This window comes from Opisthorchis viverrini (assembly GCF_000715545.1).
Source record: "Opisthorchis viverrini unplaced genomic scaffold opera_v5_296, whole genome shotgun sequence".
NCBI classification, from domain to species: Eukaryota; Metazoa; Platyhelminthes; class Trematoda; order Opisthorchiida; family Opisthorchiidae; genus Opisthorchis; species Opisthorchis viverrini.
This window is the reverse complement of record NW_008751953.1, coordinates 416,237-441,233: the sequence shown is the minus strand read 5'-3', so window position 1 is coordinate 441,233 and position 24,997 is coordinate 416,237. Positions and strand designations below refer to the sequence as shown.

General features: G+C 44.6%; 1 protein-coding gene across 1 annotated transcript in view; it reads left to right on the top strand.

The window, feature by feature from the left end:
• Window positions 1–6,998, top strand: part of T265_14932 (hypothetical protein) — a gene marked incomplete at both ends in the record, with an annotated part of 38,952 nt that extends 31,954 nt beyond the window's left edge. Inside the window, 2 exons of the mRNA XM_009175828.1 lie at window positions 1,780–2,410; window positions 6,050–6,998. Coding sequence (XP_009174092.1) covers window positions 1,780–2,410; window positions 6,050–6,637 — 1,219 coding nt within the window. The remainder of the gene's footprint in view (window positions 1–1,779; window positions 2,411–6,049) is intronic.
• Between the last annotated feature and the right edge of the window lie 17,999 nt (window positions 6,999–24,997).

The following is a 24,997-nucleotide window of genomic DNA, read 5'->3' as shown; positions in this document are numbered from 1 at the left end:
TGTTTACTGCCCATAGAAGTTTGTTACCAAGAGGCTAAAACCAACGGATGTTTTCATGGGAAAATTTTTTCCCTCCAGGATGTCACAGTACTTCTCCTGACTAGAGGCCACCATAATGGAAGAAACAAGGTGGACTCATTTTGGAAGATATTTGTGGTTGCGCCGCTTTGCGACTTCTTGCATGAAATAATGTTTATATTTCAACACGACTTTCTTTCGCAGCCCTGTTTGACTGTATCGGGAAGGTCAGACTCCTGAGAGTAACTACTGAATGCCCGGAAATCTACCGAGACTCTCAACTCCGCTAGATGTTGACCAGACAGACAACGCCCCCTCAGTATGCAGCGCCCCACAACCTTGTGTCAAACCCAGACAGCGAGAGTCAGCGTTGATCAAGGTCAGGCAACGCCCCCGCAATACGCAGAACGTCACAGCTTCATACAAAAGCCAGACCGTGTGCGTCAGCATTGGACCGAGTTCAGGCAGTGTCCCTCCAATAAATAGCTTGAGACCGTCGTACATTCGTATTCGCACGCACTCACGCTCTCGCATCCGCTTTGTTGGAATGTAACTGTTGTGTTCCCTTCCGTGAGTCTTTTCTCTCCGACACTAGGCACTGGAGCGGGTCAGCAGCAGATACCTCAGATTGGCGAATCAGCAGATATAACATACTGTGATTGTGAGACCTTTCAACAGCGGAATGAGCCCCCTATGCCGAGGGCCAACTACACATCCTCTTTAAAGAGGGTACTGACCACCAACATTACTGAAACGCCATAAACGAAGCATCCACACCTGGTCTTTTTATTTTACCGCGATTTCTGAACTTTACTGATCTTGATCGAATTCGTTCCTACATCACTCCTGTTTAAAATGCCTTCCTCCCTTCCTGGCACTATTGCTGTGGTTGGTTTATAGAAAAAGTATAAGGTCGCAGACTCAAGTTCGCGATTCAGAGAGCTCACCAGTGGTGAACATCTCCGGCCTTCTTTGCAAGGATTCCCCCTCCGCTCATACTTGTCAAGCGAGTTAAATTCAGGAATTCGGCCGAATACTGGCTGTATGGCTTGACAAGTTTGTGAAGGCCATCCACCAATAAAATAGATAAATAAAGTGACCGAGTAGATAAAGGTTCAAGTCAGTGAAGAACTCTACAGCGCATTCTCATGCCCATGCCTGGCGTTCGGATATTTTCCAGTGACTAATGCAGGTGTTTTTTGACGAGATATCAAATAAAATACGATAATTGAAGACCATCCTATGATTGTCTGCTTGTTTGAGTGAAGGCCTGTATGAGCTAAGGTATTCCGTGCTGTTGAAAAAGGATATCCTATAGGTTGAAAACGCTCGTTCAGTACGATCGATTTTGTGGGAATTTTGAATCTGTATGTAGAGCATCACTCCCCACTCGAATCCCACACCAGCCACGATGGTCATGGCTTGGGAATTATTTCCTTACTTTTGTACCAAGTTTTCATTATTCTTTCTCGTTGCGGCGCAACTGGCTAATTTTTGTAAACAGGAAGATAAGTGATATAGTGATAAGTGATAAATTTACCAGTTCGTAATTTGTTACGGTCCACCTAAACACGCACATGACCTATGTTTTGTTATTCTAGCACACAGTAGTTTTTGCCGTGAAAATGTGCGTGATTCATAAGTGACTTGGGTGACTGGTTACTGGGATGTTGTAGGAACCGCCTACAACCTTGAGTCTTGCAGTATATACTAGTTTCGACTTCCTTATTCCTGATCTTTCGACTTTGGTTCGTTTTCAAGGCATCCGGTCTCTTTGATGTGTCAGTCAACACCTCCAGACGCATTAGCCACCCAACTTGCAGATACCCACCAACGTGTGACCAACAGAGAGGGTGACTGCATTCCAATCTACGAGGGTATGGAGAATTGGGGGAACTGGGATGGAACTCCAAGCGTGGAATGGACAAGAATACCGCCACCGGCAAACAGGCGGTCTATACAGCCAACTGTGACTAGTATCGGCAAATGCGAGCACTCGACAAAGGAGGACGGTATACCTAAGCCTATAGAGCGCGGGCGACGGCGATCGGTGACTCGCTTGCAGCTCACCGTACCCAAAACCTCACAAGATCCCATGACTAGCAGTCAGTTGACACAAGCATCCTCAATATCGACCAATATAGAATTACGGCCGACATTGCGGCGAGCTGCGACAATTAGTCCAGTGCGTCGGCGGCCTGAAATCAAAGACAGGGATGCAGTACCAAACGGTCCATTGGCAAACAGTTCGGGTTTCGCTTCCGCGGGATCAATCACTGGAGTGCAGGAAGATACCGGTCCAGTCATCAGCAGACCACTGGCTCCGTTTCGTGCAAGCGAACGTGGACAAAAGCGCGGTGCAAATGGATTACCCCCGGCTGTCGACGTCCATGTAAGTACATGTTTTCAAGCGTACTACTGACTCCAACTTAACTCATCTAAAAAGACCTTCGGTGGTCACGCAATGATCGACTTGTACAACAAGACGATAATTCATGTGATTGTGGATGTTGGAGCACTCTCCACTCCGATACGACATTGTTGTTTCCAACTGTATCGCTTATTTTATCTATGCAGTTTCACCGTTTCGTTCAACTAGATAAAGCTAGACTTTTATCTTAAATTTCTCAAGCATCCCGGCAAGTCCTGATCAGTCAAATCTAGATAGTTGGGTTGCAAAATGCCACTGGAACGAAATCACAAGTTGCCACATGCCTACTGGACATTTTACCATGAAATTCTTCTGTGATTTCATCTTAATTGTTTCAATTTAGCTTCCAAAAAAGCAGAGTAGCCGAAAACTGTTTTGAATGGTTGTTGACTTTAAATGGTTTGAAAGAAAGGGGGTCCAAGATTGGTTGAAATTTATTGAAAAGGTTTTTGGCAAGGCTTGAAATGTTTCGCATAGGATCACTGCTCAGTCATTGTCTTGTTTACAGGTGGCCTATATAAAGCTGTCTTGCGTTAAATCGCCTTTGTCCCGCCTTTTCTGCCAGAGACTGACTCAGAGAAACTTCGTTCTCGACAAACCTAACAGTCAGCCAACTTACAGCCAACTTCTGACCACTTGATTTGAATCTCCACAGAACCCTGACTACATCCAAGCTTTGAATGACCTTAGAAAGACAGTGGATGTAATCAAACTATAAACCTATACTAGGGAAATACCAAATAAAAAACTTCATTTTTATATTAATTCATTTACCGGAAACAGATGAAATGTCAGACAGTGGAAATCATGCTGTGAGTGTCTCGAGAACCGACTGAGTGACGTCCGGCGCCAATGAACAATGCAGTACACGGAATTGTTCTTTTTTTAAAATTTTTTTCCTGATTCCAACGTTTATGAAAAATTTGGAAGCTCTTAAAGTTAGAACTGAAAATCGCTCTTGATATCAGCATTTGACTGCGTCCTATTTAATACACGTCGAAAAATCAAAACTGCTTGATAACGGGATTTCTAAATTTGGCGTATTTCGAGCAGGTACGACTAACCTTTTCAGGCGCAACATGATCATGAGCTGAGTCGAATTAAATACCTTGATGATCAAATCAATATTTAGTCGGCTAGTGAATATGAGTGAAATAGGGGAGTAGCAGGGAAATTCAGTAGTATCACTATCACTGATAATAATGGTATTATTACAATCAATTTCAAACCGCCCACGCGTAAAGCCAGACAAACGTCACTGTGAAATTCATTTGAAATCCATCTACCAACAAAAGACCTAGTGAAAAAACACTATGAACACCAAGAGGCTTGGCACCCATGTTCAGTAACGCCGAATCCAAAGGCTTTGTCTGACTCGGACCATCTTTGACATAGGAACGGAACCACGGAGAGAGGAACTCTATGTGACGCTGCTTCTCGTTCCCCGGAGACATCTCTGAAGCTGCGTTATTTGGGAAGTCCTACAGACAGACGGTTTCACCCAGACTACAAAATAAAGGTATACAGAGCCGGAGTTAAGATCACGGCATCGGTGTTCTCCTTTCAAATTAAGTATGTGATTTGCGGGCTGAACGCAACTGATACCAACTCGTCTTACTTACTGGTTGTAGGATTCATTACATGACAGTCTTCTGGGTGAGAAACAGACACGTAGCGAATGTTGTAACGCTCAAGCCACCCGATGTCAATTTCCCCACAAAAGGTTCCGCCTGGGTGTTTACATGCTAATAAATAGACCAAATCCTCAAGCAATGCCCCTCTGCCCGAAATGCGTTTTTGTTAAAGTGGTGAAAACGCGGTGGAACAACGCCAGCGGACCTCGTGATCCTGGTGTTGTTAAAGTGCCCCGCTTCAGAACATCTGTCCCACTGTGCAGGTTGTTCAGTTTTGTCCAAGAAGAACCTCGCCAATGAATGAGGGATTGCTGGGACACTTCCAAAACGCAAAGTCTGTCAACCTGCCGATTCACCCGAATTTCTTCCCATTTCATGAACTCAGGTGTGGTTGGAAGCGATAAACAGTCTATCCCTCAGTATTATAAAGCCTCCATTGAATGCTTCCGGTGATTCACGTCAGTTTGCATACAAGACTCGTGGATTTACCATGGTTGCGGTAGCCTTTCACTACCACACAATTTTGAAGGGTTTAGGCATCAGGAAAAGTGATTGTCTTGTGGACTTCAGTGCTTCCTTCAATTTAATCGACCGAAAACTGCTGATGTGTAGTCTTCCTAGGACGGGCATCGAAAGGCCCCCTTTTTTATCTCTTGCACAGTTACTTTGCCGATCCAAGGCAGTTGAAGAAGCTCGCCGACGAAAATGGCATGCTCCAAGGATTTATTTTGCGATGTTCTCTGTCGACTGTCCACGTAAACTCTTTGGAACTTGATGAAACGCGCAATTTGATAAGAATATGCAGGAGAAATCCCCGTTCTCAGAGCAACCATCGAAAGCTTACTCGCCTGGGTAGAACAGAAAGCCGGATATCGATGAACATAAGATGTCTCACTATCCAAATCGATTAAGATTGTTTTACGCTGAGGCGAAGTGAACTTTCTGAAGTTATTTCACCCATTGTGGTTCCAGCTGTGAGCAGAGAATGCGCACCAGCCATAGCTGTGAACTCTGACTTGAGTTGGCGTGAATACATTGAAATACTCCTCACTGAAACTCGAAGACTGGGCTCTTTGTTTGAACAATTGTCCACCCGGAGTACCGCTAATTCAGTCACCTGATCCATCGTTCGCAGCGGACCGTTGAAAAAGGTCGATGCTAGTATTGGTCAATACATCCAGTCTTCTATCGCCTGTTCACTGTGAAACACATGAGCATCGATGCAATATCTGTGACAGGAATGTGGAATGTACATTGAACCATAGTGGATTTTATTGGTGGTTCACCTTAGTGGTTAGAGAATCGATTAATACAACTTCCAGTTGTGGTTGTACAAATGGTTGTCTTTTTTGGAGGAAAGTGTGGTAGCTCAGGCGTAGATGGTGGTCGTTGGCTTGTTCGCTGAGCTGGGCAATTTGCTTGCAAACGTTTCATCACCAGTCGAGGTGACATCATCAGTGCGTTATTTGGGAGCGTAGTTGTGTGTAGCGGTGGGTTAGTGGTTGTGCTTTTCGCAACTCTACTCTTTCACACTCTACTGTTTAGGTATCTTGCTGCGATGTTTAGTCTGCTTGAAACTTTGCCCCACTCTAGGTGGACGTGCCGCCAAAAGTACAAAATGTGTAGCTATTTTCATGAAATACATGAGTTCAATGATTCACCTCACACTTTCTTGCACATAGCATGATTCTCGTTTGCAGTAAAATCATACAGGTATTCCTCCCTAGATAGAACACTCCTTAGTGACTACCGCTTGCGGAAGGGGACGACTGAATCAAGACTGTATGGAGTGTGTGAGCTATCCGTGATTGTCTGTACCGTCGAATACTTGCCAGTCGCCGGCTAACACCAATTGCACTTTTGATCACCAGTTAAATCCTGCTTCAGTTTCGTTCGATGTTCTATGGCGTATACTTTAAGGATACCTGTGCTACTAAAATTTGTTGTCCATCCCGCTTATCCACAGGCCTACCCATTGGTTTTCGACCTGAAAAGAGGTCTAGAACGCCTTAGTCGTTCCTCAGTGAACAACGACGATTCAAACGCACAGGATGCTGGCGGTTATCCAGGACTGGAAAACCGCAACAGCAAATTGCAAATCCTACCTCCGAACAAATTTCTTCTGGGTCGCGTCGCCTCCAACGAAGACATCTGTATCGAAACTGAGACTCCGTTCACCTTCACTATCGCGGCTACGAATAATGAAATATGCATTACCAAAGTAGCTTCAGTTAGCGATCTGAAACAGATTGAAGTTGCTGAGGATTCCGAAAAGAGGGATAACAAGTCAGGTCGATGCGTTCCCGTTAGTCTACGTCTCACTTTTGGATCCGAGGCGGATTTATGGGAGAAATCGAACGAACAGCCGTCGAATTCGCAGGGTACATGCTACCGATCACTGTACCAAGTCAATCTTCCTCAAGCTTCAAATATGGTAAGACGACCAACTGCTCAAGGAAATCGTTTTTCGAAATCTAACAATTCGCTACGCTACAGTCTTCCATGTATCTCCTCCCGAGAGAATCAAACACGTCCAACTGAACTCATTCCTTAATGATATCAAAATTGTACAGTTCGGAGATGGATGCTCAAAGTGTAATCCATGACAAAGGTGCTTTCTTATTTCGATCTTTCGTGTTCGTGCTCTTCGCTGCTAGGATAACAAACAACACCTGTGACTTTTTGCAACTTCATGAAATATCCCCTTATCTCCCTCATGAACACAGAGTTGTCCCGGTCGTAGGATAATAGCAGAATTGCGATCAATAGATAGAAAAAACTCTTCTTGTTAGTTTAACCACACATCTCTCCCATTCAGCTTCGCATGCGCACCACTGTACCCTGCATACCACTGCAAGCAATGAATACATCTTCCCAGGATGACCGTTTCCTTGACGCGGTCCTTTATAACAAAGATTCTGAATAAAACACTCTGCTTTGTACTTCTGTGGTGGACTGGGTGGCTATGATTCCACCAAACTAATTGGTCAATAGATCAAAGTGGGCACTGCCAACGGACCCATCTTACCACACGTATGGGATTCTAGACTTGAAACAATGGAAAGTAGAACACAAATGAAGATAAGTCAAGAATGTTAGTGTTCGGTAAACAAAGGCAATGCCCGAGAAACTTTACCGTCTTCCGTCAGGAAGAGTAATTTGACAGGGGGGAGAAGTAAATCACATCCAGTAACCGGATCCGTGATAAAACCGGTCAGCAAGCAAAGAGATGCCCAAACTGATTCCAAGGCAGTGATGTAAATTCCAGAGGCGTTTCATGGGTATTTGTTCAAGAATTTTAACGAGGCTGGTACGCTCGTTCTCAGTCGAGTTCCAGCAATGAGTGAGCAGTTCATAACCAGGACAGTCATGAGGCCCTAGTGTATCATTTTTGTAGAGTAGACCACATATTCGAGTAGTAGTCACTGTTCGCTGACCGACAAATCACGCTTGATCGACCTCCAAACTGACTTTCAGGAATGAATTATCCTTATTTGAAGTGGATATATGCTGTTGTGGGACACTGACAGTTGTTGAGTACTAGGGCAAAGTGACAGGCGCACAGAATGTTCTCCTTGTTCGAGTCTGTGGGGTAAAACCAGATCCTTTGGAAATTTTGATGGGAAACTCACGTCGAATATATGAAATGTCCTTTTGTGCGTGTGTCATTTGATGTCCCTTGCCAGAAGGTTTCCTGCAGTTCTACAGCCGCATCTGAATGTTGATCGCCCTTGCATCATAGTTAAGTGAATAACAACTCCCTGTTGAGCGTATGTATCAGTACCATTCTGTTCGTGGCCAGATATCTTATTGCCCCCTGCTGCTCTGCCATGCTTCTAACACGGCTGACACACTGGATCCCAATGGTAGCTATTTAGGTCGGTTAGACTTTACCGCATTTGGTTTCATGTGGGAAAAAACAAAAGTGAGCTAGGGTGAACCAGACACGGCAGGCCGCGGCCTTTAGTGATTAATTGTTGGCTAGGAAGGGGCGCTGCATACTGCTAGCGGAAATTACTAGATTTCTTGGCCTGTGAATTCACGGCTTAACGTGTTCACATCATCTGGTGGACATTCCAGTTAACTGTATTGATTACAGATAATAAATGCCGTAATCATAGAGCTGCAGAAGCCTTTTCAATGGCTAAGTCTTTTGTGCAAGACGCCCGGGTCACCTTGAACATAAGTCCATGAACTAGCGGCCAGGCGCCTCTGGTTCGATCCACCACTGTGAGTAGTGTAGTACCAGAGAAACATATTGCACTAAATTGAATAACGGCCCTAGTTAACCATGAGGTGATCTGGGTTCAGCACACTGACTTGAGCAATATCAAAAGCGAGGGATCTGTTTGAGTCTCCAGGTAATGGAAATTGGATGCTAACCCCATAGAAACTGTACTCTGACCTTCATGTAGTGAACTGTATGTATGTTTGCAGCTCGTCCTCCCACGAACTTATCCCAATTCTGTCTTCCTAAGTGTTCAGCGGAGCACCTACCGAATAAGTTAGAAGTAGAACGTTTTCAACAACAATCAACGAAATAGCTGATACTGAATAATGGAGTTTAACTCGACAGATCTGTTGCCATCTGCCCCATATAACTGTTGAAGACAGCTATATGTACACCAGAATTGCCATTGGACTAGGCAGCTGATCATTTACTTCTAGACAAGTGTTCGACAGCTGAGCTACCAGTGATTCAGTGCTGAATGAAACAACACGTCGTAGCATTGCACCATGTTTGGTTCTCTGGTAATTTTTCCAAGTTGAGTAATCACACGTCTGGTCGATGTATGAAAATCATAGAGATTAAAAAGCTGTCCTTCCGCAAGCGACTAATAAAGGTTGAATCGAAGGAGTGAGGTGTGGAATTTAACGAATAACTTACATGATCAAGGCTGCGACAGGAAGCTAAGTTTGAGACATGAGATGATAGTTCCAAGATGGAATTGCTCAAGAGCGGATCGGCGTGAACCCAGCCAGTGCCGTGTGGGTTTTGATTTGTATCGATGTATCGATTTTGGCGACAAGCTGATGCTCGCCATCCGATGTGTACTGCAACAGGCCACCGAATGATATAATTGTTCACACGTGATCCTGGCAAACTACCTGTCAAGATCAACTCGTTTTTGCAAACGACATTGAAAAAACTTCTCAACTATGACTACCGTGATCCTGAAGATTAATTCCCCATTTCAACTAACGCCGCACTTCTATTGAACCGCACTTGCCCCCAAAATACATGGTCTCGCTTACCGTTGTATGCATTCTGCGTGGCTGGAAGTTCATGCGATAGCCTGTGCTACAGAACAGTGTGTAATGGACACCACTTGGCGAAAATTGTACACTCTGTGATGAAGTACCGCCCTCTCCTCTTCATCATAATTGTGGGATATACATTGGAGAATTATGTTTTATGGTCCGAAACCACATTCAGGACAAACCAATCTACCATGCGGATATTCAGATAAATAATTATGGTCTGAACGCGAACGAAACCGGTCGCCTGACTTCATGACATTCTTATGATTCGTACCGCCAGGCCACCTAAGTTGTTCTCTGTTGTCAGGTCATTTAGTTGGTATCTGTTTCATGCCACACTGATGGAGTTGTCTTGATTTGAAAGCATTTTTGGAACTCTGCATTCCGGACAGTGCGGTTGGTCAGTTCCGAAAGAATTGACGCACAGACCTCGGACAACAAACAGTTTGTCGTATCTGTTTATCGACCATTACTTAGGGTCCATGGAAAGCAAGCCAGTTGTCGAATCAAGAGACTACATACTACTACAGCCGTTCGACAGATCAGTCGTCCTCAGTGCATTAAACTGGCACACTTTACTGTTTGTTTCATTTATACTGGACCTCCGGCAGTTCGATCTCGCAGCTGTCTTGGTCGCTCACTGTGAAAGTTTACACAAAATAGTCAACTAAATCCAACGAAGGGCCTTGTTTGTTTTCTCGCCATCGGTAAGATACACACGATGAGATGAATGATGTTAGGCGATGCTCGTGACTTGTAATACTCTGGTGTGGCTGCTCACATTCGCATGCATATGAATCATGGGAACAAAGTGTGCAATTCACACTGAAATCACTCGCGGAGGGCTAGAACAGAGGTACAAAAAAGGTACTCCACTATTTCGCCCACTTTGCTAGCTGGTTGTGCTGTATAATCCTACCAACAATATATACATATATATGATAATTTTACAAGTATTACAGCGCCTGCCAAACTTCGGACGACTGCTAAACGAGGCGAATGTGCATATTTGACGCCCCTGAATTAAGACGTTTGAACAGGCAATCTTGTTCAAAGTTTGAGCTGTATTGTTGGTACGGCCAACACCAAAATCGAAATCATTCAGCTGCAGGATCCTCTGAGTGCCTATCTGCCCCGCGTGGCCTGGTGCAGTACATTCATTTGCCTGAAAGCATCACAAACGAGAGATTCAGCTGGGTTCGAAAAAAAAACAAATTAGTTTGCAGCTGAAGTTTTACTAGGACATGGAGGGAGATTAAGGTTGTGCTTTCACAATGCCCGTAGCCGAATCCAGGTCTCGTCGGCCCGATTACTATTAAGTCGAGGGTAGTGAAAAGTTGAAAAACGTCCTGCTGGTTTCTCCCAAGTAATCGTAATTCGCGAAAAAATTCATGCCATTGTTTGAAACAAGAAATCGCTCCGTGTCTTGCTCAAACGCCTTGAAGTCCCTCTCGGTCAATAGTAAGAATTCGAACGCGATGACTTTTGAAAACTCTGGGCTCACCTGAGGCGATTATTCTGGTCAATTCGCACCAAAAGGGGAAGCATTTGACTAGCATCTCGCTGTCATTGAAGTTCAGAATCAATGGTGGTCTTTGGCCAGACCTATAACATACGAAGCATTAGGTTTCACTCATAGGTGAAACCATCTCCCTGAAGAGTCTGGAGGTCCAGGCCAGCCGATCAACACAAATAAAACATAAAGTTGACGGAAACCCTGGGACCGCATCTACCTAATGAGTCCCAAGAAGTGCGAAACCGGCCGTGGGCTGTCGACGAGTTTTCAGCGACCTTGTGAGTAGTTTCCTTTATGAAAACGTTCGTTGTGTTCGAGGTGTTGGGTGCGAGATGGCTCGGTGGTCATAGCACGAATTTACTAACCGGAAGATCTGTGGTTCGAATTCAAACTCTGCCTCCCGATTTTTCCTGTCCGGGTTTGGACAACCTGGCATTATTCCAGCCCTCCTGCTTCCTTCGGGCCGCGGGGCAGATAGGCACTCAGAGGATCCTGCAGCTGAATGATTTCGATTTTGGTGTTGGCCGTACCAACAATACAGCTCAAACTTTGAACAAGATTGCCTGTTCAAACGTCTTAATTCAGGGGCGTCAAATATGCACATTCGCCTCGTTTAGCAGTCGTCCGAAGTTTGGCAGGCGCTGTAATACTTGTAAAATTATCATATATATGTATATATATGATAATTTTACAAGTATTACAGCGCCTGCCAAACTTCGGACGACTGCTAAACGAGGCGAATGTGCATATTTGACGCCCCTGAATTAAGACGTTTGAACAGGCAATCTTGTTCAAAGTTTGAGCTGTATTGTTGGTACGGCCAACACCAAAATCGAAATCATTCAGCTGCAGGATCCTCTGAGTGCCTATCTGCCCCGCGGCCCGAAGGAAGCAGGAGGGCTGGAATAATGCCAGGTTGTCCAAACCCGGACAGGAAAAATCGGGAGGCAGAGTTTGAATTCGAACCACAGATCTTCCGGTTAGTAAATTCGTGCTATGACCACCGAGCCATCTCGCACCCAACACCTCGAACACAACGAACGTTTTCATAAAGGAAACTACTCACAAGGTCGCTGAAAACTCGTCGACAGCCCACGGCCGGTTTCGCACTTCTTGGGACTCATTAGGTAGATGCGGTCCCAGGGTTTCCGTCAACTTTATGTTTTATTTGTGTTGATCGGCTGGCCTGGACCTCCAGACTCTTCAGGGAGATGGTTTCACCTATGAGTGAAACCTAATGCTTCGTATGTTATAGGTCTGGCCAAAGACCACCATTGATTCTGAACTTCAATGACAGCGAGATGCTAGTCAAATGCTTCCCCTTTTGGTGCGAATTGACCAGAATAATCGCCTCAGGTGAGCCCAGAGTTTTCAAAAGTCATCGCGTTCGAATTCTTACTATTGACCGAGAGGGACTTCAAGGCGTTTGAGCAAGACACGGAGCGATTTCTTGTTTCAAACAATGGCATGAATTTTTTCGCGAATTACGATTACTTGGGAGAAACCAGCAGGACGTTTTTCAACTTTTCACTACCCTCGACTTAATAGTAATCGGGCCGACGAGACCTGGATTCGGCTACGGGCATTGTGAAAGCACAACCTTAATCTCCCTCCATGTCCTAGTAAAACTTCAGCTGCAAACTAATTTGTTTTTTTTTCGAACCCAGCTGAATCTCTCGTTTGTGATGCTTTCAGGCAAATGAATGTACTGCACCAGGCCACCTCATATTTCAGTCACTACGATGTTCGACATATCGCGATACACGTATATCTTTGTGATGTACTACTCATAAGGTTGCTGAAAATCCGTCGACAGTCCACATCCGGTTTTGCCCTTTTTAAGGCTCATCAGGTAGGCGCAGTCCCCGAGTTTCCGTCAACCTTATGTTCTACTTGAAACCAAATTGCACGAAACCAGCAAATATGCACTCATTTGCAAACTAATTTGGTTTTTTCGAGAGACTCACCTGGAACCCAACTGAATCTCTCGTTTGTGATGTTCTCAGGCAACTGAATGTACCGCACCAAAGGTCCATTGCTGTGTGGGAATCTAGTTCGCGGTTCATTCACCGTGTTTTTACATTGTCACACAATCTAACCACAAATTCATCACGATCCGGTTGGTAAACCATTGTCCATGAAAATACCTTGCATCCAAGCGCCGAGTGAAATGTACTCATGGTAACTTTTATGCATAACTAGAAGACGGCAATTCCGAATGAGCTGAAACAATCAAAAACGAGAGAGAAATTCAGTTGGGTCTCACGTGAAGACCAAATTGATTTGCAAATCAGTGTATTTCTCGGAAACAGTGCAATTTGGGTTCAACCAGATCATAAGGTTGACCGAAACCCAGGGACTGCGCCTACCTGATGAGCCCCGAGAAGGGCGAAACCGGTCGTGTGCTGTCGACGGATTTTCAGCAACCTTATGAGTAGTATATCACAAATATATAGATGTTGTTTTGTTCGGTACCGACCTCTACTAAACACAGCCAAAATGCACCACGGCATCCCCTTCTCAAAGTTACCCCGCACACTTTTCGGTTTCGCATTACTCTTAAGCATACCTATACTTCATGCCAGTTAGATTGGCTTTCTCAAGTTTTCTAAGTTATTTCAGATGACGTATTTTTAAACTGCCACTCGATTTCGACTTGGATTGTCTCGTTAGATTTACCAGTACGCAGTATGCGTTCTGATAAGCTCATACAAATGGATTAACATCATTGAGGCAGCCGCAAACACCGATCGTTCAATAGGAAAGACAAGTTTGCTGCTTTCTACTTGACCAGCGTACAGGATAGTTGATTGATAACTTGTATTCCTGATCACATCAAAATTGGCTTCTGAGGCTTCGACAGACATCACGTGACCCAGTCTGTTTAAACCGCTCCAGACAAAAGCTCGCTGATCTGAGGTTAATTGTTCCGACCCGCTGTCTGACACAGAAATCAGACACATCCAGAGAGAGCCTTATCAGAATGCTTCGCGTGGTTTCCTTCTGTTCACCCGAGATGTTTTTTGTCAGAAAAACAGATTACCCTTCGAGAATTTCCTTGAATTCAAGCACATACAGGCACAGTGCATCAGCAGCTTTCAACGAACCAGCTGGACACAGCACAATCGGAGCGAAATCGGCCCCTAAAACGACCTAAATTAGCTTCATCGTGAACTGAACTAGTAAAATGAACTACTGACAGAGGCGTTATCAAAAACTGACTTTCAGGAACAACATATGAATAGTATCCTTTAAAAGAGCACCTGTCCCGAGAACAGGGTGCAGCGAAAAAAAGTGCCGTCAAAAGCGCGGAGAAATCTAGCAAAGTGCAGTGACATTTTTGGCACTCTGTAAAACAACATGTGTATCATGTAGCTAAAAATATTTGGTGATCTGACGTAGAGTTGCTTCCAACACATTTCGTTCGTCTCTGAGTCGAAACTGATTATAGCGGCACTCCATTTGGTCTCATACTGTTGTTTTTGCGTTTCCTTGTGCCCTCACTATTGAAATTAGTCCTCGATGCTTGTGCAAAACATTGCAAAGGACGTTTGACATCCGGCTAAAAAGTTTTGGCGACTCACCTGTTTACCGGACCACTGGAACGATGCTGAAACTTGTAGATATCCGGTCACCCACACACTTGACTGTTCAGCTCACAGTCGCTCACCGGATCACGAGGCTAGTCTTTTTCATACTCACAAACCACGTCACATTAAGGTGACTCATCGGACATCGATTGTCTGCACCGCCTAGTGAGCGTAGCAACTACTGCTGACGCGCCCACGTACGCACCATCCGACCCACATATATGGGAAACCGAACACAGTCAGCACACACAGACGCGCGCGCGCAGGAAGCAGGAAGTCAACCTCTCCACAAATCCACGGACAATGATGGAATACGTATAGCAGCCAAACTGTGGAGAAAACACGTTCTCACCCTCCGGACTTTCACCAAGGGACTCTCACCGACGATAAGTTCTTTTTGACTTGCTCCCATTTCGCATTGTATTTACTTTTATACGTCTCGCAACCATACTAAAAACTTCTATTATTGCACATACCTTCTGATTTGTATTATGGCTATCATCAACTGTGCACTAATAAACTTCACATCGATCTAAAATTTCAAAATGTCAGAACCTACTTGATACAAGATATTCTGCACAGGTATCTTCGCATTATTTGTCCTAAGGAATCTCTTGATTCTTTTTATCGGCATATTTAAGTCTGTGCGAGATGTCACAATGAAACCAAACCAAAAATAGCTGATTCAGACGAGATATATCTAACGGATCCTGACCTGTTCAGTTGCTACCGTGTAGAAAACTGTAGCTGTCAGATTCATTTGATACGTAACCGCGTCTAATGTTTTATTCCTACTCCATCTTGTCTAGGATATGACTTTCCACAACAGAGGGGTTTCATTGCATCTCGCCTCGGATACATATAACTCAATCTGCACGATGCCCAACGCTTACACAGTATTCTTGAGTCGATTGGAAATTCATTTTAGAGGACACTTCCGAACATACTTAAAATGTCAACTGCTCGCCACAGTATTTTCCGTATTTGTCGGCTTGGGGCGAGATGACTCGGTGGTTAAAGCGCGCATTTACTGACCGGAAGGTCCGTGGTTCAAACCTGACCTCTGTTTCTCGGTTGCCGCTGTCTAGGCTCGGGCAACCTGGTAGTATACCAGCCCTCGTGCTTCCTTCGGGTGTTATGGCAGTTAGGCACCGAAAGGGTGTCTCACAGCTTCACGGTTTGTCGGTTTACCTTGACAAAAACCATAGGATTACAGTTGAACCCCACTCATTTGCTTACTCCGCCTATGTGCTTCTGACCTCCAGTCGTTTTGCTTATCCGTAATCGCCGCAGAAACCGTCCCACCCGACACTTGGGTATTGGTATGCGTGTCTGTTTGTAAATGTGCGCAGCTGACCTAATTGCGTTCATACGCATTTATGTCCCGTCTGCTGAGCCTGCCTTGAGTTCTGTGTGATCGCACGTTTAGCCACCCGGTGACCCAGATACTTGGCTGTTCAGCTCACAGTCGCTCACTGGATCACGAGACTTGTCTTTTTTTCATACGCACAAACACGTCGCATTAAGCTGACTCATCGGACATCGATTGTCTGCACCGCCTAGTGAGCGTAGCAACTACTGCTGACGCGCCCACGTACGCACCATCCGACCCACATATATGGGAAACCGAACACAGTCAGCACACACAGACGCGCGCGCGCAGGAAGCAGGAAGTCAACCTCTCCACAAATCCACGGACAATGATGGAATACGTATAGCAGCCAAACTGTGGAGAAAACACGTTCTCACCCTCCGGACTTTCACCAAGGGACTCTCACCGACGATAAGTTCTTTTTGACTTGCTCCCATTTCGCATTGTATTTACTTTTATACGTCTCGCAACCATACTAAAAACTTCTATTATTGCACATACCTTCTGATTTGTATTATGGCTATCACTGTGCGTGCACTAATAAACTTCACATCGATCTAAAATTTCAAAATGTCAGAACCTACTTGATACAAGATATTCTGCACAGGTATCCATTATTTGTATTATGGCTATCATCAACTGTGCACTAATAAACTTCACATCGATCTAAAATTTCAAAATGTCAGAACCTACTTGATACAAGATATTCTGCACAGGTATCTTCGCATTATTTGTCCTAAGGAATCTCTTGATTCTTTTTATCGGCATATTTAAGTCTGTGCGAGATGTCACAATGAAACCAAACCAAAAATAGCTGATTCAGACGAGATATATCTAACGGATCCTGACCTGTTCAGTTGCTACCGTGTAGAAAACTGTAGCTGTCAGATTCATTTGATACGTAACCGCGTCTAATGTTTTATTCCTACTCCATCTTGTCTAGGATATGACTTTCCACAACAGAGGGGTTTCATTGCATCTCGCCTCGGATACATATAACTCAATCTGCACGATGCCCAACGCTTACACAGTATTCTTGAGTCGATTGGAAATTCATTTTAGAGGACACTTCCGAACATACTTAAAATGTCAACTGCTCGCCACAGTATTTTCCGTATTTGTCGGCTTGGGGCGAGATGACTCGGTGGTTAAAGCGCGCATTTACTGACCGGAAGGTCCGTGGTTCAAACCTGACCTCTGTTTCTCGGTTGCCGCTGTCTAGGCTCGGGCAACCTGGTAGTATACCAGCCCTCGTGCTTCCTTCGGGTGTTATGGCAGTTAGGCACCGAAAGGGTGTCTCACAGCTTCACGGTTTGTCGGTTTACCTTGACAAAAACCATAGGATTACAGTTGAACCCCACTCATTTGCTTACTCCGCCTATGTGCTTCTGACCTCCAGTCGTTTTGCTTATCCGTAATCGCCGCAGAAACCGTCCCACCCGACACTTGGGTATTGGTATGCGTGTCTGTTTGTAAATGTGCGCAGCTGACCTAATTGCGTTCATACGCATTTATGTCCCGTCTGCTGAGCCTGCCTTGAGTTCTGTGTGATCGCACGGCCAATAGAAATCATGAGACTGTCGTCGGAAGGGACGACCGCAACCCATTGTTTTGTGTGCGGACGTTGGCATTGCATTGTGCCGGCCAGCGACGGACCTGTGCACTTGTTGACAATGGAAGTTTGTTGTGCAAATAGTACCGTAGAATTACGAACCCAACTCCTCCTTTGGCTATTCGGGACTGTCGAACCTACGCGTCACTCAAAGTTCCGTATCGAGAACCTTAACATAGGTATTATTCGATCAACAACATATTTAGTGGGACTCTGCATAGTTTTCAAATCAAAACTTATGAGTATTCTTCAGAACTATCGGCGGAAGTCTGAAGATGATCAAACCTATGTTAAGATATCCTAGGGTGCGTTCAGCTTTTTACAAGAATCCAACATATCTTAACCTATCAACGAGCCATGGTTAGATTTCTGTTGAGCATTCTAAGCTTTCCGTGCAGTTGTCTAAAGAATTTCATCCAGATATAGTATAAGAAAGCTCTCATGAGTCACAACAAGACGAAGGCTACAGCGCCTTCTCTAGGAGATTCGCCCCCATTTTGTCCTATGAGTGTGTAGTTCTTTCCAGCGGAATACTACACTGATAGATTGGTGCAGGTCTCCGAATGTCTTTGATCTCCTGCTGCAAACTACAGTGTCCTGCTGCCCTTGTGTGATATGAGTGGATAATACGAGTGATACGGAGACTGAGATCATTTAAAACCCCACTTACTTCAGATTAACCCCGTAGCTTTTACTTGTGAAACAGAGTAGAATGAGGCGTCTAACTCTTCTTGACGTAGAACCTCAAGAAGGCATTCAAGCATCCATGTTATATACAGACAGCTTGCAAATAATCTTCACCAGCTGACAAATGATCCGGCAACAACCTAAAGGTCTTCGGTTTCGACAGGTCACTTTGATGCGCGAGTTAATCACAATGCTGATCAGCAGCTGAGCAGTTTAGTCCTCAACTATTAGCTTTAAGGTTTGTTGTATATTTGCTCTGTTTTTCAAACGTTTGATTGTTTACTGCTAAATCACGTTCTTCCGTTTCAGCTCTCAGTGTCAAAGTTTTGGATGAAGAAAGCCTAGCTTCCGGGCCCTCAATCTTTTCCATTCTTATTCTGATTGTCGCTGCACTCCATCCCTCGTCGAACACAACAAGATTGCGCTTCGAATCTTCGGGGGTGTACTGCTGTTGATTTCCAATAAAGATGAAACAGCTCCCCAGTCTTTCCAAGCAATTCACCATAGACTAACTCCACTTGTAGGACGAAGGCTCGACTGGACACTTCGATGTGCGTCTATCAGTTCACCCCTACTAAATTTTTTATATTGTTAGTGCTCTACTTGTCAAGTAATGAAGTTGATCAACAGGGGGTGGTAAGCACTAACAAATGTCTTTTACCGGAAAGACGATGAACACAACAGTTAGGTGCACTTGATAAAAATAGATACAACGTGAAAAGTGGAATGAGCCAAAAGTGACTTATCGTTTGAGGACACTTAGTGAAAGTTCCCGAGTGAAAGTCCGGACGCGGGGCGTGTATTCTCCGCAGTATCGCTGCCCGTGTTCCGTGAAGATTTGCAGAGTTCAGTTGACTTCCTGTCCTAGAGCGCGCATGTGATGGACCGAGTTGTGTGCCCATGTAGTGTGTGCAGTGTGAAGACGGTTGTCCCTTCGTGTTTGACGCTTGCACGAACATGAATACAACTTGGCCTGATATGGCTGAAGTTCGTAAGCATGGGGTGTGACGCAAGTGGTAGCCGCGTAAACAAAAATGGATGGGAAGTTGTAGTGTACATGTTATCGACTAAGGTTTCAAGTGGGACAGGAATTATCACGTGGTTTGGGTGTTTGTGATGCGTGATCGGGTGAGTGACCGCTACAGATACTGTCCCCCTAGCAAAGGAGGAAAGTAGGCGCTGAAGAAATGGTAGGTGATGTTAATCTGTGACGATGTGGAACAAAACAAAGCACGAGAGAGACAATGGACAACGCGAATGCACTAATCAGATTGAGTAACCGCTACAATATCGTCATTATGGTGAAGGATAAAGAAGTGCCTGAAATTGGTCTACTTTATGCGTAATAGCCCAGTTTTGGCTCAATTAGCATATTCATCAGCAAATATTTCCTGCCAATAGGCACTACTGGTGAAACTCAAAATTTCTAAGCCGATCTAACGCATAAACCCCCAAAGGCACATCCATCCTCTAGTCACCTGACTCACATATTGCGCTTTAGCCTTTTTACCCACAGACTAATTACTGGCTAATAGGTTTAACCCCAACCCAGATATGTATCATGGTAGATACTGTAAAACACACCTTCATTCAACTATTTGCCTCTAATTATCTCTTAAAATTGCTTCAGCTCATTAGACGTTGCAGCCTGTAATCCACTACTCATAGGGTTGCTGAAAACTGGTCGACAGCCCACGACCGGTTTCGCCCTTCTTGGGGCTCATCAGGTAGGCGCAGCCCCTGAGTTCCCGTCAACTTTATGTTCACAAACGGTAGATTCAGCTGGGTTCCAGGTGAGTCTCTCGAAAAACCAAATTAGTTTGCAAATAAGTGTATTTCGCCAATTAACATGAGTACATTTCACCCCGCGCTGGGATGCAAGGTATTTTGATGGATAATGATGTACCGACCGGACTCAGTGATAAAACTGTGGTTAAATTGTGCGACAATATAGAAACACGGTGAATGAACCGCGAACTAGATTTCCACAAAGCAATGGACCTTGTTTTAAAGAAAACTCAGAGTCTCATTACGAACCCAAAATTACCCCTCCCATAGTGCTGATCTTAGCGTATCTTGCTTATATGGAGGAACTAAATATGTTTCAAGGATTGACACTGTGATCGACAGAGGTGAAGATGCCTTGTCCACTTTCTCGAACAGAATTGTGTTAATACCGGTGGGAGACGAGCTGTACAAGGTTGCAAACGCCGTATTTTTGAGCAATCTGAAAAAAAGATGTTTGGCTGAATAGAGGTCGGACAGTATGCATAACATGTAGCACTGTGGAACGGAATTTCGGCGATAAAAACTTTCTCTGGGGTTGACTGACACGTTCTGCTTATTTCCTTGCCCAAACTCTGTTCGGACCTCCATGCCACTCATCCTTAACGAGTTTGTTGGTGAATAGTTCGCGTGCTTTTAACAAGGTCACTCCTAAAGTACCAGTTTTCGGCTGATGTTGTTCCCCATGGGGGACGGGGTGTTGTTCGATGTTGACCGTAGAGACGTGATAAAGTTCACCTGTCCGCCCAGGTATTCCAGAATGATTCGAACGAACGTATTTGCAAATTTTGAAGTGCTTGAGCATGGAAAGTCATGGCACATCTTGAGGTGCTTTTTAATCCAAAAATTGCATATAACATCTTATTCAACTACGCAATTTTGACTTTGAACTTTCCACAAAATGTAACATCTCATAACCACCAAAGTTATTTTCAGTCGCGACCATGTTATTTCCACCACCAAGGATAGAATTAAACAGTTAATCGTTCTCAAAAAGTAATAGTTTCTAGTTTGATAATCGATAGTGACAAATTTACTGGACTGGAACTCGCCTACCACGAATCAAAAGGCAAGTGTCCGGGTTATTTTTTTAATGTTTCACAAAATGTCCTCACTTATAGGTGAATTATAAGGTGACCCCATTTGAAAATAGCTCAAATCAACGGTCTATAGTTTAAGAAGATATTAAAAAAAGTCCACCTGATAAAAACGATTCAACCTAGAAATCTGTCTGATACGGGTCATTCTTCTAATCTAGCATTGAGTGAACGCGTACAATACGAGCGTACGGTGAACCACATGAAACTTTCACCACTGTGAAAAACCCAAACAGTAATTGAAACGACTGATTAATCTCCGATAAGGTAGCAAAACATAGTGTACATAGTGAACATATTTTGAACGGATTTCCTTCCCACTGGCCAAGTGTTCACAGAAACTCTCCGTGTACTGTACCACCAAAGATCATGCGGCAAAAAGGTTTGCACAATGAATGTCTGGATATTTCTAGCCTGAAATCCGGCTGGTTAAACAGTACGGATGTGGAGCATTCACCATACCGTGACCAATGAACCGTTTCCAGTATCAGAGGCGGTGAGTACAGACAATCTTCAATACAGGGCCAACTCCAGCAGTACTGTTTGGCCGGAACGTCAAGTAATATTTTCCAAACAGTAGAATAAGCTACATTCAAATGGAAACACTCCTACGATGCGACAGTCTGCTTCACGCGCCTCATCGCCGGTTTCGCTGAAGTTATTTGTCCAAACCACTGCACATCGACTGATTTGTTCAACGGGCAGCGAAAACAGTTCCGTGCTTCGTGCATGCTCTGTCCAGTCTACTGATGTCATAGTCAGCAGCCAAGTGCCACAACAGCAAGCCAGCTCGTTCGCAATGGGGTCATACGCGCCTACCTGATGAGTCCCAAGAAGGGCTGTCAAAGAGTTTTCAGCAACCTTGTGAGTAGTTTCCTTCATGAGTAGAATGTAGTTTTTAAGCCGTGCGCTGCACGACCGTATTAACCAAACCGATGGGCTAATATGGATGGTCCGTGGGAAGTAGAGACGTGGAGGATGCGACAATCCCATATTTCCAAGAGAAGTCATTACCATCGAAAGGCTAGAAACAATAAAGGAAGGCAGGCGACACCTAAAGCGTTCAGTTAGAAATCCTTATAACGAAGTATTCTATTTCGGCCGTGGTTCTTTGGGCACCGAGATTCCATTGATCGAAAACACTTCGCAAGGCTGATAGAGCAGTATTACCTAGCCCGGTATCGCTTCGAGCCTTTGACTCAACCTGTAACGAATGATCATTTTTCTCTCTAGGTTCTTGAACTGTGTTTTATATGAGAACACTACCCATAAGTAACAATTAGCACAAATGGTTAGTGTCGCCATCTCAGTGATGTTCTACAGAAATGTTCACTCACTTTTCCAATACCTGTCTTTTTCGTGCCTGGTCGACTAAAAATAGATGCACAATTTAGTCAATTCCACGTCGCTATCGCTTGAATAGTCCTTCTTCTAATCTGGTAAGTCCATTTCAGAGCGGGAAAGCACCGGACTCGAATTTTCCTCACATTGGAGCTCGTCGGTAGTGCGTAATCTTGACCTTGACGGACATTTGACCCGCAAGGCAAGATTGTTACCAGCGTAACGGTGATACTACTGGTGGGGAGGCATGTGAGTAGTATGGTTTCTTCTTGTAAATTAGGTTTGCGCCTCTTGAAAGGAGAGATTTGTTGCGGAATTTGTGGAGTCGCTTCGTAGCATTTGCTTGGATTTTAGCAACAGTCAATGAATATCCAGGAAAATTCAGGAAGACGCGTTCAAGGATGTTCAGTTTTGTAAATAAGATGCAAATGAGAGTTTTGCTTCCCTGTTCAATAGTCTGTAACTGGTCAGTTGGCATTTTCTAATAAATAACTCCGCAGCGAAGGCCTTCTTCCTTTCACCAGTGGTCCAGCCGAAAACGTTGGACCCCTCTGAATTAGCCCGTCAGAACAGGTGAACGTGTTCACACTTGAGCAACGTGACAGTCCGCCATCTCGAATGACAACGCAGTGGTTACCCTTGTTGTGTCGACCGGCTGACCCACCTGTATGAGAACATGTTCGCCAGTTAGCGAGTTCGAACTCGGGTGCGGTCGGAAATGTGCGATGTTGATGAGCTTTCTGCTTTGGACACATCAGGATAATCGCGCCAGGGCAGGACTGTTAAAACCACAGTGATGTGGAGGTGAATTCCAGAAATTCCACGACCGCCTACGATTTACGTCAATTTTCCGGCTTCACCATGTCATTGACACAACGAGCTAGAATCACAAAAACATGTCATCACAAAGCAGTGCACAATCAAACATGTCTGCAAGATACAGAGAGTGAATGCCGTGCTAGAAACTATCGATTTTTCGTCCGAAACAAAAGTTTCCCACAAAAACCTAGATGACGTATGAATCCGGTAGAAATTGGTGTGGGCATTTGTGGTCAGTGTATCATCGATATAAGACTGATTAGTATCAGTTGAATTCACGCTTCCACACACTGCCAGCTGGAGATGCCACCACTTCGTCAAAGTCGGGAACGATAAAGGCGTCAATGCGAAATTCCACATCCCGTTTGTAACCTGATACCTTCAGTGCGATCAACAGGTGCACACATACAGATAAAAAACTAGCGAAGCCTTACTTTTTTCCCTAAGAGATTCCCTAAATAACCAAGATAATTAACGAAGTGTTTGGTGGAGTGGACCTCCGATAGAATGCACATGGCGGTCCACTCACAGTTTGAACAGACAGTACGGTCAATTATAGGATGATACGACGGTGATTTCTTATACAAATCATTATTTGCGTGAATAGACCGACATTAGAATCCGGTCAAACTCCGTTTCATGATAACCCAGAGAGGCTGTGTACTCCCCCATATCATTTGATACGGATTAGGGATATATCAGAAAGGTCAAATTCCTCAAAGCAACCACTGAATGCCCGAAATCTACCGAGACTCTCAGCTCCGCTAGATGTTGACCAGACAGACAATGCCCCCTCAATATGCAGCGTGTCACAGCCTTGTATCCAACCCAGACAGAGCAAGAGTCAGCGTTGATCAAGGTCAGACAACGCCTCCGCAATATTCAGCACGTCGCAGCCAGACCGTGCGCGTCAGCGTTGGACCGGGTTCAGACAGTGTCCCTCCAATAAATAGCTCGAGACCGTTGTAGTTTGTCACTCGCAGGCACTCACGCTGCCGCAGCCGTACGCACTCGCTTGTTCGGAATATAACTGTTGTGTTTCCTTCTGTGTGCCTTCTTTCCGGCATTAAGCACTGGAGCGGGTCAGCAAAAGATAACACAGATTGGCGAATCAGCAGATATAACGGGATATGTGCAATCATGTAGTGTTTCTCCTTTGCAGGCGACCCGTTCAGTAATTACCCTATGGCGTTTCGTTAGTGGAACTGCACCGTGTACGGTGGTGACACGTTGATGGGCTGCTTCAGTTTTTTAATATTCTGATCCTGTTCATTGTGTGACCTGATAAAATTTGACGCACACAACTCCAGGACGAATGTAACAGGAGTCCAGATGATACTAGTGTTACGAGCACAATGTGCGATCGATTAGTTTCGTAGAATATTTGGATTAATTTCCAGATAAGCCCCGCCAAAAATTAACCCGCGCCACCAAAAAAGATTAGAAAAAAGAGGATATCAAATGTGTACATTTAGTTCCTATTCAAGAGCGTGAAATCGAGAAATGTCATTGATAATTTGCATGAAAAGGTCCGTTTTTCGGTACCTTTGCCTCCAAACGAACTCACACAAGTAGCTGTCCACTTAAGATCGGTGTGTGTCGCATTGGCGCTTATTCTGCATCTTTTAGATGTACCACAGAGATTCGATGTTTTGTGTCGTTGGATCCACAAAGTTTTCGTTATGATTAACCGTTTCATGAGTAGAATTCATGTCAATCATCGTTTCCATTCCTTGGTATGATGCCCACGTATCGGAGATGATGATTGAGCCGGGAGCGATGCAGGCCTGGATTGTCCATCAAAGTGGTCGCAGTTCGATCTGGCACTGCATA